This window comes from Stomoxys calcitrans, chromosome 1 (genome assembly GCF_963082655.1).
Source record: "Stomoxys calcitrans chromosome 1, idStoCalc2.1, whole genome shotgun sequence".
Taxonomy (NCBI): Eukaryota; Metazoa; Arthropoda; class Insecta; order Diptera; family Muscidae; genus Stomoxys; species Stomoxys calcitrans.
This window is the reverse complement of record NC_081552.1, coordinates 184,379,039-184,397,225: the sequence shown is the minus strand read 5'-3', so window position 1 is coordinate 184,397,225 and position 18,187 is coordinate 184,379,039. Positions and strand designations below refer to the sequence as shown.

At 42.3% G+C, this 18,187-nt stretch overlaps 1 protein-coding gene across 4 annotated transcripts in view; it reads right to left on the bottom strand.

Moving 5' to 3' along the window:
* Positions 1-1,333: 1,333 nt before the first annotated feature.
* Positions 1,334-18,187, bottom strand: part of LOC106089602 (uncharacterized) — a 61,751-nt gene continuing 44,897 nt past the window's right edge. The window contains exons 1-6 of one of the 4 annotated variants that reach the window (XM_059361009.1): positions 16,256-16,330; positions 6,538-6,956; positions 6,166-6,466; positions 5,958-6,104; positions 1,667-1,816; positions 1,334-1,605 (exon numbers count right to left, since the gene is read on the bottom strand). In XM_059361009.1, the coding sequence (XP_059216992.1) occupies positions 1,416-1,605; positions 1,667-1,816; positions 5,958-6,104; positions 6,166-6,466; positions 6,538-6,916 (1,167 nt within the window). In that variant the 5' untranslated portion in view covers positions 6,917-6,956; positions 16,256-16,330 and the 3' untranslated portion in view covers positions 1,334-1,415. Of the gene's footprint in view, positions 1,606-1,666; positions 1,817-5,957; positions 6,105-6,165; positions 6,467-6,537; positions 6,957-8,076; positions 8,442-15,348; positions 15,705-16,255; positions 16,331-18,187 lie in introns of those variants that run through there. The other 3 variants (XM_059360892.1, XM_059360979.1, XM_059360928.1) reach the window with 3 other exon arrangements.

Sequence of the window (18,187 nt, the reverse complement as noted above, 5' to 3'; positions counted from 1 at the left end):
CGTCGACCGTCCAATTGCTTTGTCAACAAGGCCTCTTTGTCAGTGCTGTTGGAAAGTGACTTGAGGATCATATTTCTACTTTTGACCTTATCGCAAACTACTGTGGCATGTGGGGAGAATGTGTAAGAGCTGTCAAATGTGACACTAAGTATTTTGGAACACTTAATGTTCGCAAACGATTTCACATTCAGTTCATTTTTTCCCTCACGTGTATTTTTAGTGCAAAATGTGGTGGCAGATAAATTGAAATATTTCCAGCGAAATAAGCGGCAATTTCGTTGAGGTAGACGTTTAACCTATCGCAGATGTCATCCGTGGGTGGGGGCCTGATGCTATGATCGTTCAATCGTCCGCATGAAATGGAGGATAGGTAGAGGTTAAACCGTGCCGGAGATATCACCCCGCCTTGGGAAACTCTCTGTTTCACTTTACGGTGTTTCGATTTCTTATCTCTAAATTCCACAAATTACTGGCTACCACACAGACAATTCGCGACCCAGCGTTTCAGGCATGGTTTGGTATGGTTGACCGTCCGATGAAGGACTTCATCGGGTCAATCCGGCCGGCAAATTTGCAACTGCAGAACAGTTGTTGTGCTATGCAGTCTTCGAAATCCATGCTGATGTTCGGCGAATGGAAATTCTCCAACGAGGCTCGAGAGGAGTAGTCACTCAAGCGTCTTGGCTACTGGTAGAGTAGAGAGATCGGTATATATTCTGCACTATTCACTGTAATTATCTGCAAAGATGGTCACAGATGGTGCAGATGTTAGCATGTCCGACTATAACGCCGTACGCCTGGGTTCGAATCCTGGTGAAATCATCCGAAAAAATTTTCTGCAGCGATTATCCTCTCCTAATGCTGGTGACATTTGTGAGGTACTGAGACCTTTTAAAAAAAACTTATGTAAAATCTTTCCTCCAAAGAGGTGTCGCAAGGAGGTCCCTTATTATTGAGCTTAAAATTTGAAGCGGACAGCACTCATTGGTATGTGGGAATATTCCGCGCTGTTTCTTTATGAAATGTTTGTGAGCAAATTTGCATTAAAAAATATTTCTGAATACATCTGGCACTTATAAACTTATTATTAATTCGTTTCAAACTTTTTTAGTTACAATAAATAATTAAATAAAAATAAATTAAACAATTTAATTCAAATGCATAGGAATTAGTCTAATACACATAAATATTTACAATTAAACAGGCCTGCTATTACACTACTATCTGTGGAATTGACGTTTTTTTCAGATTATTTGCTAAATTATGACTTTCAGAGAACACTCATTTGCGTTAAATACGATAAACTACATCAATAACATTTACAACAAATACAAAATAAATAAATTCAAATCAGAAATGATCCCATTCTCAACATATTCGTTTTGCCATTTTCGGTGCTGGGCCCTTTAAAGTTTTTACATCGAGTACAAACTATTCGATCTTTTGGTATTCAAAATTTTCCGTTTGATGTCAATATTTTCAGGATTTACTTCATTCTCCAATATTTGTTGATCCAATATTTCGGCAGCTGCCATATGGTTAGGTAACAACGGTTTGGAAATTTCTTCAGCTTCTTGTTCGTGATATTCACCACGCTGAGATTCTCTGTAAAATGAAAGAGGATTGAGATTAGTGCTATGCTGAAAGCTAACGCTATAAGCAATACCTGTATCTTTGTTTCTGCATTGCCTTGAATACACTGCGTGGACAATCTTTGTAATAGGGAAAACATTCGCCAGGAGCCGTTCGACCCTCACCAATTTCTTGAGCTTTGACATATTCCGGAATCAAATCGGAGAATGGCGATCTTGTCACTCTAATCGATAAAAATGACAAAAAATTTGTTAAATTAATAATAAAGAAAAAAAATTGTTGATTAAGAATAGTTTTAGACGCTACTAGCCAAACCTGGCCCGCTCCGCTGCGCCTTCTTTAACTCTCTAATGTCTATTAAGGGTGGGGACACTTCGCCCTGAATGGGGATATCGAATTCGTGCCACTCTAGCCCATGTCTGCCTATGACTCTGAACCCCTGCGTTCGAATTCTGGCGAGAACTTTGGAAAAAATTTAAGGCGGTGATTATTCCTCTCTTAATGCTGGCGACATTTGCGATGTACCATGCCATGTATGGTCATGTAAAAAATTCACTCCAAAGAGGTGTCGCAATGCGGCACACTGTTCGGATTCGGCTATAAAAAATTGAGTTTAAACTTAAACCGGAAAGCACTCAATGATGTGTGAGAAGTTTGTCCCAGCTCGATTCCTAGGTAAATGTTCGCTCTACTGCCAAATGCTTTCTTTTGAGTCCTACATTACCGTAGTGGTAAATATTTCCGGTAAAGGGGGTATTTCGGGGGTGGGTGGCCACCAAGACACTTGGTGGCGCTCAACTTTCAAATACATTTTAAATGAGCCCCATAATGGCATGATCGATAAATAAGTTCTGTTTGAGGGTGGGGTGGACGCCAGAGTCTTTGTCCCGAAAATGAGTATCAATATCCCGAAAATCGTTTAATGTCCACCCTAAATAGGTGTTATGTAAAAGGGAGGTATTTAGGGGTGGGGCGGCCACCCAACACATCGCTCACAACTCAGACATTTCGACTCAAATATGAATATAAAATTCGTGCTCCACTCCCAAATTCCATAAATTTCAGGCCCATATTGTCATGGTCGGTAAATATGAACCGTTTGAAGGGTTGGGCGGACACCGGCCCTTTGCCCTGAAAATATATATCAAATCCGTTCTTTACTCTCAAATGCAGTTGATTTGAGCTCCATGTTGCCATAGTCGGGACTGACGTTCAGTTTCGGGGGGTGCTTTAGGGCGTACTCACACTTGACTCCAAAATGCGATATCAAATTCGTTTTCAAATACCTTTCATTTGTCTCCCATAATTTCATAATGAGTCAATTTACCTATTTGACGCATTTTTAGGAGGAAAAGCGTTTTAATGTCATATTCGTAATCTACTACCGAATAACTTTCATTAGAGTCCCATATATCCATGGTAGGCTTATATGTCCATTTGGGGGCGTTAGGGGATGGGGCAACCTCCCATTACTTGGATCTACTAATCTACTGCCGAATACTGTTCATTTGAGTCCCATATTGACATGAACGTCAAATATATCCATTTAGAGGAGTTTTGGGTTTGGGGCATCCCGCTGGTTACTTGGACCCAAATTGTAATACGAAATTCGTCTCCAATACATTTTATTTGATATCCTTATTGTGCTTATTGGTCCACTTTCGATTTTGGATGGCGTTTTTGGGGCAAGGGGGCGGGTCCACCCCCATCTGTTATCAAAATTATATGGTCTATCTTTTCTTTCAGACCAACCTACACAAATTGTGAAAATTTTAAGAAAATCGGTTCAGCCGTTTTTGTCTCTACGGAATAAACAAACAAATCGAGTCCCATTTAGTCCTAGTTGCTAAATATGCCCCTTTGGGGTGTTCTCGGTGGGTTGGTGTCACACCCTATACTTCAATCTGATTGTGTATGCTAGATTCGTAATTTACTTCTGAATACCTTTCATTTGAGCCCCATAATGATATGAACTTTCAATTTGTTTGTTTGGAGGAGTTTTGGGGTTATGGCGACTTTCTGGGTACTTGGCATTCGCATTCTACTCTTCAATACCTTTCATATGATACCCATATTGCCATTATCGGCCCACATTTGATTTTGGGGTAACGGGGGAGGTTCCGCCCCCTTCCGATATCAACAAACTATAAAGCCTGTTTCTCCCTCCTGCCCATATCCGCAATCTACTCCCAAGTACCTTTCATTTGAGTCCCATATTGTCATGATAGACCAATAGACACATATTAGGGAGTTTTGGGTTCGGGGCGGCCCCCCCATTTACATGGATCCAATTTGTAATATGAAATTCGTACTCTACTCCTGAATACCTTTTATTTGAGTCTCATATTGTTCCGATCGGTACAATTTTATTTTAGGGTAGTACTTTTGGGGTAAGGGGGAGGGAGGTTCAGCCCCCCTTCCGATATCAAAACATTATATAGCTTATGTTTCCTTGCAGACCAATCAACATAATCTGTGAAAATTTCAAGGTAATCGGTTTGGCCGTTTTTGAGTCTATACGGAACAAACAAACAAACAAAATTTGATTTTTATACCCACCACCGAAGGATGGGGGTATATTCATTTTGTCATTCCGTTCGCAACAGATCGAAATATCCATTTCCGACCCTATAAAAAATACATATTCTTAATCAGCGTAAAAATCTAAGACGATCTAAACATATCCGTCCGTCTGTCTGTTGAAATCACGCTACTGTCTTTAAAAATAGAGATATTGAGTTGAAACTTTGCAAAGATTCTTTTTTTGCTTATAAGCAGGAAGATGGGCTATATCGGACTATATCTTAATATAGCCCCCATATAGACCGATCCGCCGATTTAGGGTCTTAGGCCCATAAAAGTAACATTTATTATCCGATTTTACTGATGTTTGGGACAGTGAGTTGCGTTAGGCCACTCGACATATTTCTTCAATTTGGCCCAGATCGGTCCAGATTTGGATATAGCTGCCATATAGACCAATCTCTCGATTTAAGATTTTGGGCTCATAAAAGGCGCATTTATTGTCTGATGTCGCCGGAATTTGGGAAGGTGTGTTTTGTTAGGCCATTCAATATCCTTCTTCAATTTGGCCCAGATCGGTCCAAATTTGGATAAAGCTGTCATATAGACCGATCTCTCGATTTAAGGCTTTGGGGCTATAAAAGGCACATTTGCTGTCCGTTGGTGGCGAAATTTCGCACAGTGAGTTGTGTTAGGCTCTTTGACATTTTTCTCCAACTTGGCTTAGATCGGTCCAGATTTGGATATAGCTGCCATATAGACCGATATCTCGATTTAAAGTCTTGGCCTCATAAAAGGCGCATCTATAATCCGATTTCACTGAAATTTGACACTGTGATTAATGTTAGGCTTTTCAACATCCGTGTCGTATATGGTTTAGATCGGTTTATTTTTAGATATAGCTACAAAAAAGATCAATATTTTGTTATACACATTTGAACGATGACTTATACTGATTAGTATTTGGTCCAAATCGGAACATATTTCGATAAAGCTGCTATGGGGCATAAGGTATGCATTTTTCACCGGATTTCAACGAAAGGTGGTTTACGTATATATCCGAGGTGGTGGGTATCCAAAGTTCGGCCCGGCCTTTTTACTTGTTATATATAAAAAGAAAGATATTTCATCGGATATGGCCCTTTAAGGCTGTATATATCAATAGAAATGCAAAATTAAAGTATGACTGGATTTCGACACTTTTTATTGATGTAGGTTGTTGGGGATTGCAAATGGATTCAGATTTGGATATAGCCCCCATATAAACCGATCTCCGGATTTGACTTCTTCATAATTTTTTTCATCTGATTTGGCTGAAATTTGGAACGAAAACCTATCTTATGACATGCAACTTCAATACCAAGTTTTATCGGAATCGTTCAATATGTTGATCGGCCTTTATGTGTAAAGGGGTGAATTTTCTGGGGTTAGTGCCCACACTGATACTTGACCTCAAATTGTGTTATCATACGCGTACTCGACGCGCAAAAACCTTTTCATTGACATCCATATTATCCTCATAGTGTAGCATGTCAATGAAGAGAGTTCTGAGGGTGGGACGTTCCCTCAAGTTAGTGGACCCCATATTTTGTCTTCAAGTTTGTGTTTTTGTGTTATTATAAGGTTGGAAACAAAATTTTATTTACATCAGTGCGACCACCACCAAGACCTCCCAAGGGGATGATATAACATCCTCTGTTAAATTGTTTCTGATTTTTTCTGATTTGAAACCAGACGTTCTGCGACTCGGTGGCCTCACGGTCCACACTTGTGTTTTTTTCTTCAAATCCAATGACAACCATTTTCCCATTTATTTTTCACAAAACTATTCTCTTACTTACGTTAAAAACAACTTAGCCATCTCGCCAAAAACTCCATAATGATCCACGGTTCTTGAGTGAACTTCGCATATTGTACGCAGCAGACAGGCTTTTCCATTCATGCCGAATGTGGCCAAAAAGTCCTCCACCACACCATACAAAATTACTCTGAAAATTAAAATGGAATGCCATCTGAGCTATAAATTTACATAAATATATGACAACTTACCTTTCTCCTCCATGGAAAATGTGCTTAAATCGTTCAGGCAGTTGTGGCAACTCTTCGTCATCATCATCATCATCATCAACACGATTTGTTTGTTGTTCCTTGATATTAAAATGCCCATCTGTCGAGGTTATAGGCAGCTTGTTCTGTTCACTTAGATCTCGTTTTCGTTTGAAATGCAATAGTTTGGTCATGTAACCACCTAACATTTCACCAGCCGAATGGCCAAAAGAGCGGGCAAATATGGGTGGCAAATCACCCAAAGGATTTTGATTATCGGTTAAACCCAATTTATCAAAATCAACTGCAATTAGAGAAAAGAAAAAATATAAGACGAAATTCACATAGTAAGGCGAGGCAAGAAACCATACTCACTTGTGACGGGAAAACTTATGGTAAGATTTGAAAAAAACCCCTCCGGGGGGTGTCGCACCAATGGCATGGCAATGGTTGGTGTAAATGTCAATGAGGTGCCTGGCGGCAATGCCAGACGTCCATCATCCGTAATCCATATCAAGCGTTTTCTACGCGAATGTGGCTGCTGCGAATCGGTATCAATGAATTCCTCATGCTCTATATCGTCGGCCAGCGAATTCACATGCGATGATGTCTTCGCTGTTGTAGTTGTCGATGTTGTCGCGGATGTATCTACATTTGGAACGGAGCTTGTAGCGTGTGCTACCATCAATGCAAGTGCAATTGTGATTAAAGCTATTTTTGAGGTGTTTTCAAACCACAGCCACGTTGAATGCATGTTTTTTATGTTGTTTGTGTTGCTTGTTGGCAGTTGTCTGCTGCAAGATATAGAAAGAGAGCAAATAGTTTTTCACTGCATTGTCAAAACAAAAGACTTAAGCAACAAACATTATTTTTATACGCGCCACCATACCATGGAGGGGTATTCTTATTTTATTACTGCGTTTGCAACAGATCAAAATATTCATTACGGACCAAAAGCAAATGAAAACGCAAGCACCATAGATTCTGTCAAAAAATATTGACACAAATTAGCCCGGTCCATTTATTATTATTTATTTTCTGTCAATGTAAAGGGTGATTTTTTTGAGGTTAGGATTTTCATGCATTAGTATTTGACAGATCACGTGGGATTTCCGACATGGTGTCAAAGAGAAAGATGCTCAGTATGCTTTGACATTTCATCATGAATAGACTTACTAACGAGCAACGCTTGCAAATCATTGAATTTTATTACCAAAATCAGTGTTCGGTTCGAAATGTGTTCATTCACCGTAACGTTGCGTCCAACAGCATCTTTGAAAAAATACGGTCCAATGATTCCACCAGCGTACAAACCACACCAAACAGTGCATTTTTCGGGATGCATGGGCAGTTCTTGAACGGCTTCTGGTTGCTCTTCACTCCAAATGCGGCAATTTTGCTTATTTACGTAGCCATTCAACCAGAAATGATCCTCATCGCTGAACGGTGAATGAACACATTTCGAACCGAACACTGATTTTGGTAATAAAATTCAATGATTTGCAAGCGTTGCTCGTTAGTAAGTCTATTCATGATGAAATGTCAAAGCATACTGAGCATCTTTCTCTTTGACACCATGTCTGAAATCCCACGTGATCTGTCAAATACTAATGCATGAAAATCCTAACCTCAAAAAAATCACCCTTTATATTAAGATGCACAGAGTTCAAGATCTTATATAAAAATTATATTCTACATCACATATTTACGATTTAAATTATATTGTAACACTATGAAATTAAGGAAATTGCTAAGAAAAAGATGGTAAAAGCCGATACCGGCTAAAAACCCACTCTGTGCATCTCCTGGGGATTAATTCCACCTCGGAACCACTTTCGCATTACTTCGAGGTGAACCCCATATCTGGTGATTAGCCATATCATCATCCTTGTGTTTGCGTAAACGTATATTCACCTCGTCTGCAACTTCTAGGACCTCATAAATGCACTTGCTAGAGGCGCATTTGCCCCTTCTTTACAGGTATTTCCAGAAGTATCCATGGCCTCTCAGCATCTGTGTGAGGTAATAGTTGATGTAGCCGTGCTTCCTATCTCTCCACATCCATACGTCGGCTCATTCGACCACCTTTGTTGCCATCTCTCAATAGTCTCCTCTCGTATGGCCCGTGTATGATTCATTTGAATCTCACGCTGTCCTCCCTGGGTGTCGCATTACGCGTCGTAGAGGCTGGCGAGCTCCATGGCCTGTAGATCTATAGGAACCATTCCGGCTATTACAAGGACTGCTGGCTCCGCCACTGCTCGGTAGAATGATATGACACTAAGAGCCGCCGTCCTCTGTACCGAGAGCAGGAATTTCGCTGGGCATACTGTCTGCAGTGTCTGGCCCCATATTTCGCTCCTATAGCGGAGGATGCTATTTTATGTCTCCATTAAGAGTCTGCGCCTACTCGGGAACATAGCCCACCTATATTTGCCATCGATCGACTGAGTTGCGCTAGTTGTATCCAGTCGGATTCCTAGGCATTTCACCGATCTCTTGGTCTTCAATAGTATGTTGTCTATGCGTATATCCACTTCCTCTGGGATATTTTTTCTCGATAGTAGTAGCAACTCCGGTTTCTGCATTACAAGTTGCAAGTCATGGGAGTCCAGCTAGTACTTTGCCCTTAGCATCACCTGCGTGATGATGCTTAGCATCTTGCCGTGATGACTGCAGCGATATCGTCAGCATCTCCTACTAGAAATCTTTCGTCTGGCATCGTATGCGCAGTATTCCATCATAACTGGCATTTCAAAGATCCGATCCAAGTATGGAGCCTTACGCCGCATCTGATGTGACCTCATATTCACTTGTTCAATCTTGAGAATTATAGATAAGTACCCTGTTATGCGAGTAACTTCTCATTATTCTCACCACATACGCTATGATATTAAAGTCCTCTCTGAGTGCTTGGAAGACGTCAGACCATCTGAGGCTATTGAATGCATTCTTCACATCCAGTGAGGCTAAAATGATAATTGGCCTAGAGTAGTGATTCCTTTGCCAAGTCGCCTCTACTTTCTTCACCACATCTCTGAGAGCTCAGATCGTGGACATTCCTGCCCAGGAGCCTTGTTATCTCATTGAGAGTTAGCCTTCCTCAATGATGGCGTCCTGGAGCAGTGACTTTATAAGTCGCTCCAAAAATTTTGGCGGCCGTATCCAGTATACAGAGTGGCTTGTATGAGGATGGGGATATTGGGCAACAGCTTTTGTCCTTCAATACCAGCAGAAAAACACCTTCAAATAAGCACCGGTTAAACACTCCCAGAAGAAATTCCGGTCTGTTTTCAGCTATCTACCTGACGACCTCGTCCTGTATTTCATAGGGACTGGAAGATTCTCTGCTTTGAAGGCTGTGAAGTGCATTCCTTAGCACTTCTATCGTAAACGAGCTTATGCTGTCAGTGGGCTCTTCATAAAATTCGTCCTTTCTATGGTCGTGTCGTGGGAAGAATGTTCTTTCGTCCATTGTTCTTTCGTCCATCACCGCTGTTGTGCTCCGTTCGCCGAGCTTTTCCATCACAATTTTGTATCCGAGGTCCCAAGAGTTTCGGTTTATGTCTTCTCTTAATTCCTCTCACTTTCCTTTCTTGCTCCTATCTTTTACGGCAGCGAGGAATTTTTTGGCCTCTTTGTATAAAGCGTGTTCTCTGTGCAGTTGTTTCGTTGCTCAGTTATAGCGTCATGCCACCAGTGTACTGTGGTTCTATTTCCCTCGGCGTTTTGAGTCTCGGTATGGATTTTTTTTTGTCCGCTAATTATGATGCCCGTCACTCGTTCCACTGTCGTCAGAACGTCTAGGGCATGCTCTGACCACTGGATTTCGTGTACTTGTGTTCATTCCCTCATTAGCTGCTTCCCTTCCAGTATTAAAAGAGAACGTAATATACCGGTGATCACTTGCTATGCAAGTTTCCAGTACACTCGACTCTTTATCATTCGTATGATTTCCTTGGACGCAAGGGTAATGTCCGTTATAGTACCATCGCATCCGTGTTGCCTAAAGGTTGGCACGTTTCCACCGTTTATAACGAGTAAACTAGTTATTGCGGCCATGTCTAGAACGGGTCTTCCTTTTGAGTTGATCGTTGGCATGATCCAATCTATTGCTCGATAGTTAAAATCACCAGCTTCTATGTAATTGTATTGTGTCTTCGATCTCATTAAGTTTTTCCTCGAAGGCGTCGATACTGTTTCTAGGGGTGAGATAGCAGCTAAACAACGTGGAGTGATATAACTGCACCCAGGAGTATCTGTTTTCATTTCTGCTGCTTACTGGTGAGATGCCATTACGGCCTGAAATCCAGATAGCAGCTATATCCGGCGGTCCTCAAGCCAGGACATTGATTTCTTCTTCCATATTGTTCGCTTATAACTATGATGTCAGCACGTTGTTCTGTGACTATTTGCGATAGAAGATCAAGTGCGAACTTACTCCTGTGATGTTGGCCTCTAGTATTCTTAGCATGTTTGTTGGGTGCCTCCTTTACATTTTCCTTTACATTGAGCCAGCAACGTGATCTGTCCGGTCTTTTCGGCTGTGCGTTCATATACAGCATTTCAAAGAGTTAGTGCTTCCCTTCATCTTGTGTCCACTCTTGCCGCATTTAATGCATAGTCCCATTCATTTTCTATCGTCTCCTTTGTATTCTCACTGTAGATGTCCTCCTTCAAAGCACCTGAAGCAGCGTTTTCTCTCATCCCGATATTTCAGCCGACGGTTCGTCATTCCAATCAGGAGGCTAGTTGTCTTCAGCAACTCATTGGCGCATGACTTATTGGTCCTGCATGACTGCAGCCTCCTTAAGAGTGCCTTTGAGGGACTCGCAGAACACCTTGTTCCCACCTCTGCCCATCACGAGGAGAATAGCACCCGTTTTTGTCTTTTGGACGAAGCGGATGGGGACTTCGGCTTCCTCGGTTTCGGCTAATGTCCTTAAGCACGTCTGTGCCCTTCTTTCGGCTTTATTATCACAGTCTCCGGTCGCTGCTGAGCTCGCGGTTTTCGCTGCCGGGTCTTCATCGACGTCTTTGCCCCTTTTGTCGGGTTTCTACGTTTCGTCCGTCTTCTCCGGATATCTCGTTTTTACAGCTTTGTCCTTCTTCTTGTTGCCGGGATTTTCATCGACTGGACTCGATGCGCTCCTCCTATTTTGTAACGTCAAAGGTGTCGACATGTTATTCGATGCCGTGGGAGTCTCTGCCGCTCTTGGCCTGCTTAGCTGATTCTGCTTCTCAGCGGTTTCCAATTTCTGCGTTAGCTTTCATAATGTCTAAGAGATCCTCTATCTCTCACACACCTGTTTGGACATTCCTTCTGAAACCTTGTTTGCCTTTCTATGGACAGTCGCAGGACTGTCTTCCACCTTCCAAAGGCTTCTTCTTCTGAAAATTTTTTTCTGTGGGAACTAGTGCTGTTCTCGCATACCTCTGCGTTATTCTCCGTTGGGGTACAGCCTACGACACTAGGCCCGGAGGCTCGTAGAGGATTCCCCGATGATTGGCGTACTTTCGACCTCCTTCCAGAGACCGATTGCATCTCCTCTGCTGCTGTGTTGGTTGGTGTCTCCAGTTTGATTGGGTCCCGTTATTGTGTCCGAAAATGTAGTCGCCCTTTATGTTGACCCTGAGGGTGTTTTTGAAGAGACCTTATGAATACTTGCGTTCAGAGCCAGGTCAGGCATTAATCTTGATATCATATCAACAGAACCTACATTACCAACTTAAGACGCACAGAGCGTTCTTTAAGCCCTACCAGGGGTTAAGCGGGACGGATTCAGCGGTATCATTAGCCTGAAAGCCGTTTTGTAAAGGATGTCACTCCCTCCTACTCAGGTAACAGAATACCACAGCTATCAGCCCGTAGCATCAAACCAAATCCGTTATCAAAATCATATTCCAGTATATGCGCTAGGGTCATTGTCGCCTTGATTGGGGGAATCCACATGGGCATAACTCCCTAGACTGAATCTATCTGTAGAGCATCCCTGTAGGTCGATACTTAGGCAACTGGCGGCATCTTGAATACTAACGACCTAATAACACTTAATATTGGTAACACCGCTACCTTTGTTAATAAGATTAGGGAGGAGGTCTTAGATGTGACGATATGTTCGGAATATCTAATCGATGAGGTTCAGGATTGGAGGGTTTCCATGGAATACTCTTCCTCTGACCATCGCTCTGACCATTAGGCCAGGCCCGAATCCGATAAGCTTTTGGAATAAGTTGAAACCAAACTGGACAAAATTCGGAAGGCTAAACAGAAGAAGACTTGGGCAAGATAATTTAGATTGTCCCAGCATAGAAGACATAGAGGAAAATGTCAACAGGATTACGACTGCGCTGGTGGGGTCCTTCGAAGATAGTTGTCCTCTTCGGGAAAGGAAATCAGCCCAAGAAAAACCCTGGAAACCCAGGGAGATTCGCAATATTGGAAAAGAGATCCGCAGACTTTTTAACGGAGCACGTCGTAAAAAAGCAGAAGTTTATTGGGATGTGTATTACACACGGCTCAAGGAATACAATAAGATTACCAGAGCGGCAAAACGTGCCTCCTGGAAGCTTTTCGGCGAACAGGTCGATAGCGTTAATGACGCCGCCAAGATAAAAGAATTTCTCTTAAAACCCCATGTCCAAACTGAAACTTTAGTAGACAACGGAGGACATGTTGAGTAGAGACAACGGAGGCTTTTGATGAAAGCCAATTTTCCACAGGGTACGGCGGGACTCACGGAGACATCGGAATCTTGGAATTATGGGGTTGATCGAAGGTTTATAATTACGGAATTTATGGTGAAGGAATCCTTGAGGAGATTCAAACCGTTTCGTAATTACGGAATTTATGGTGAAGGAATCCTTGAGGAGATTCAAACCGTTTAAGTCACCCGGACCTGATGGAATATTTCCAGTGTTACTACAGAAAGAGATAGTCTATCTGGCGATATTTTCACAGCGTGCCTAGGACTTGCATATACTTCGAAGGCCTGGCAGGAGGCAAGGGTGGTGTTAACACCTAAGCCCGACAAAGTAAATTTATGCGACACCAACGGCCTACAGACCCATAAGCCTTGCGTCATTTCTACTTAAACCATGGATTGTATTGTGGACACCATGATAAAGAGTAGGACATCCAGCGAACTGCCCAAATACAAACAGTAGGCATGCTGTCAAGGGAAGGTCAGTGGAGACTGTCCTGCACGAGGGTGTACATAAAATAGAAGAATCCTTCGATGCCAAAATGTACACACTGGCGGTATGCATTGACATCGAGGGGGCTTTTAACACACTGATCCAATCCTTAGAACAGTACCGGGTGGACCCGGTCCTTAGAGACTGGATAAACCATATGCTAAGGAACAGGTGGATAAATTAGGGGAGAAAGTGACACAAGGCACGCCACAGGAGGGCATTTTATCGCCACTCCTATGGGTGACCACCATAAATGACCTATTACGGATGCTGACTGAGGAGGGATTTGAACCCGTCTGCTACGCAGATGATGTTATAATACTTCTAAGCGATAAGGATCCGAACGAGTAATGCAGCAGGTCTTGCATATGACATATGACTGGGCTAGGTCTCAATGTTAACCCAGAGAAGACTGAAATATGCCTGTTCACAAGAAAGATGAAGGTGGGCCAATTTGGCGTACCACATTTCCTCAATAAGACGATTTCGATATCTGACAAAGTCAAATACATAGATGTGATTTTGGACAGGAAACTGAATTAGTAGTATCACATTCAGGAGCGTACTGAGAAGGCTCACAGATGTTGGGCACCATGTAGACGGGCCGTAGGCTCTAAATGGGGTCTGAATCAGAGGATAGTCCACTGGCTCTACAGGGGTGTGATTAGCCCAATACTTACGTATTACCTTTTCTCCAAAGGTCGACATAAGGACCATACAAAAGGTTCAGAGAACATGTTGTCTTGGCATAGGCGGAGTGATGAGGACCACGCCCACTGGGGCACTGGTGACCATTCTAGATATCCGACCCATTGACATACAGATTAAGTGTGAGACAGCCACTGGGGATATGAAACTTAAGGCGATAGGAGAATGAATTGAAGATGGAAGCAGCTCATACCATCGCGGTATAATCGAGGCGATGATAGGAAACCTGGAAGGAAGGGAATAGGTTTCCGATCGGATACCTGAGATGAACCTTGAAGTCGAGTGCGAGGCACTGCTACCATCGACACTGTCTTGGATTGACGGAACCCTAGTATTGCCACCTGGAAGATCATGTTACACGGATGGATCAAAGCTAGAGGACAGAGTGGGCCTTGTGAACCCAGGGATTGAGATCTGTTTTCGACTGCCTGACCATAATACGGTCTTGCATGCGGTGATCCGGGCGATCACGGAATGCGTGAAGTGGTATAGTTCTAACACGATGACGTCGAGTGTGAACATCTTTACCGACAGTTAAACTACCATAAGGGCAATAACAACCAGGAAGGTAAGGTCACGAACAGTCTTGCAGTATAAGTAGGAGATTAACACCTTCTCTGAGGATGGCAAAATCGGCATCGTTTGGGTGCCGGGCCATAACGGAGTAAGGCAGAAGATTTGGCGGTGAAGGCCAGAGGACTGCCGTCAATAAACTTGGTTAAACCGAAGCCTTTCGGGTCGACGCAGTCCGAGTTAAGGGAGTGGTTAACGCAATGCGCATGCAACATTGTGGAACAGCGAAACGGTCGGTAGGACGGCGAAAATCTATTGGGGGATCCAGATCGTGAGAAGACGAGACTATTACTGAAAGGAAGTAAGAAGGAGGTCAGTATAGCTATTGGTATCATAACGGGACACATAGGACTTCGAGCTCACTTATGTAAAATCGGTGCGGCAAGTGATAGCATGTGTAGGGCATGCGGGGAAGATGATGAGACTTTGGAGCATTTTCTTTGTCATTGCCCGGCTTTCGCGTCTAACAGATACCGGCACTTAGGTGGAGACACAATACCAGACATGAACCAACTTAGGGAATTGGTATTGACAACAATTAAGGATTTTGTAAGTAGCACGGAATTCCTAACTTAAAATTTTCTTTTTAGAGGTTACTTTATAGTTTATAGAGAGCACAACAAGCCGATTAGTGGCTTAGGTGTATGTCCATAGTGGCATGGGGCGGATTAGTATTTGCACCCTCTTTTCAACCAAACCTAACCTAACCTATTGGAAAGATTCTGCCAAAGCATAACATAGTCTCACGACATGGACATCGGGGATCATCAGCTCGGTGATTTGTAATTTTAAGAGTCTTTTTGGTGCATTTATATACGACGGGACCGAAGTGTGTAGATTTGCCGATGGTGCAGGGAGCGTAGTCGTGGTTTCCACTGCATGTAACATAAGTTGATTCTCGAAAACAGTTTCTGGAACCATGTCAGCACAAAGCACATTTGGAACATAGTGTTGGGTCCTTACTTCCACTTGTTGGATTTCTCCATGGCAAACTATTCCACACAAATACGAAATTTTCTTGACTTACGTCGTCTGCACATGAGAAAGAAGTTATGATTTCCTTAATGTCATGTACATTGTAATATTACACGCTTCTTAGAGTTCAGTGTTTGTGCTGTCAGTTCCCATTTGAGGCAAACCGAAAAGGACCAGCTTGTAAATTTCGGTGTCTTTTAATTCATGGGTATAATATTCAAAATCTGAATTGTTAAGTTTCTTTTTGGCATCTCCATAATCACTAATTGATTTGAATAGAATTTTAGTTCCAATAGCCATCTTTTTGCAATAATAGGATGCACCCATAAGACGACGAACAGCAGAGAACCCGTGGGCAGAATCAACAATTATTGGAGGAATTATAACTTTGTATTCCTTAGCTTCATCTTCACTTTCGCTATAAGTATAATTATCATCTTCTCTATTGTCATTCACATTGGAAAGAACACTGAATCTGTTTTCGTTAGCTTTCCATTAGTAGTTGGGTGCGTTTCCCCAAAACCATTTTCGTTTCGAAGCGCTCATTTAGAATGAGTTAGACAATGGTTTGTTTTATTGTTACAAGCGAAACAGGCAATTGTTGTTCAACTGAGCACTGGGTATTGTTGTTGTACGTCACCAAGTGAATACGAAACGGTTTATTTTGTTAAAAATAACAAAAACTCATAGACACAGCGTCTACTCGCGATCAACGACGGCATGAGACTGAGCCCGGTCTTTTTTTTTTTTTTTTTGATTACTTTGAAGAAAGAAGATCGGTGTATCAATGAGGCTACTAGCTGTATCTATCTGTATAAGGAACAATCGGTTCACTTTTTGGTCTGGGGGTTATGAGTGGGGCTCAAAAATAAAGTTGATGTAATGCTCCATATATGCGCCTACAACAAGGTATTGAACAAATTTTTGACGTATTTGGTGTGGGCGTTAGGAGTGATAAGTAAACTCTAGATAAAACGAATGGAAACTACGGGTGGAGAGTTCTAACCTCTTATCAGAACCCCCCTGTGATAAGTGAAGCCTCATTGGATCTCAACAGGGAAGAAACAAAATTATACGTACATGTTAACGATATCATACTGCTAATTCGAGCCAACTTTCTGCCGACGATCAGCGGGAAGCTTCTCTATCAAGAGGTGTCGCTAGACGTCACGCCGTTCGGATGCGGCATAAAAAACTAGATCCATTATCATTGCAATGCAAATTTGCCCTTGAACTTTCCATTATCATTGAGCTAAAACTTTAATCGGACTGCTCTCATTGATATGAGAGAAGTGTCCCCTGTTCCTTAATTGAATGTTCATCACTGATAAGACTGTTGAGATAGGATATGAAGAATGGGTTTGGAATGGACTCAAGCTCTGTTAGCTGGTGCTTTTCACTCAAAGATATAATTTACCTGTTTTCGGAAAGGCTCAGTTGAGGGATGACGGGTATGGGCACAGCAACATTCAAGATACTATGAGCGCGGAAGGAAATCTAAGGTAGATCTTTGTCTACCTGCTACTAAGACCGATTCGATCGTCAGGAAAGCAAATTTTCGAAAGACGGAAATCGTGTTGCAGATCGGTGTGACATCAGTTTCCATTGATGCTCCAAGATGGAGTCAGGGCGGTATGTCGCAGAGACTGCCATCAGTAACATCATGGAAAAGTCATTGAGTAGTCTTTTCAGATGGGTAACGAGGAATGGGATGATGATGAGTATCTGGAAGATGGAGCTGGTGGTTTTCCCTCAGAGAAATAAGATACCAGATTTAGGACTTTCGTTATTGGAGGGGATCACTTCGCAATTGTCGAAACAGGCGAAAAACCTTGGCCTCGTTCTCAATTCTAGACCGATCGGAAAGATGAATAACAAGTAAAAGCGTGCTAAGTTCGGCCGGGCCGAATCTTATATACCCTCCACCATGGATCGCATTTGTCGAGTTCTTTTCCGGGCATCTCTTCTTTGGGAAAAAAGGATATAAGAAAAGATTTCCTCTGCTATGAGAGCGATATCAAGATATGGTCCGGTTTGGACCACAATTAAATTATATGTTGGAGGCCTGTGTAAAATGTCAGCCAATTCGAATAAGAATTGCGCCCTTTGGGGGCTCAAGAAGTAAAATAGAGAGATCGATTTATATGGGAGCTGTATCGGGCTATAGACCGATTGAGTCCAAAATAAACACGTATGTTGATGGTCATGAGAGAATCCGTCGTACAAAATTTCAGGCAAATCGGATAATAATTGCGAACTCTAGAGGCTCAAGAAGTCAAGATCCCAGATCGGTTTATATGACAGCTATATCAGGTTATGAACCGATTTGAACCATACCTGGCATAGTTGTTGGATATCATAACAAAACACGTCGTGCCAAAATTCATTCAAATCGAATAAGAATTGCGCCCTCTAGAGGCTCAAGAAGTCAAGACCCAAGATCGGTTTATATGGCAGCTATATCAGGTTATGGACCGATTTCAACCATACTTGGCATAGTTGTTGGATATCATAACAAAACACGTCGTGCCAAAATTCATTCAAATCGAATAAGAATTGCGCCCTCTAGAGG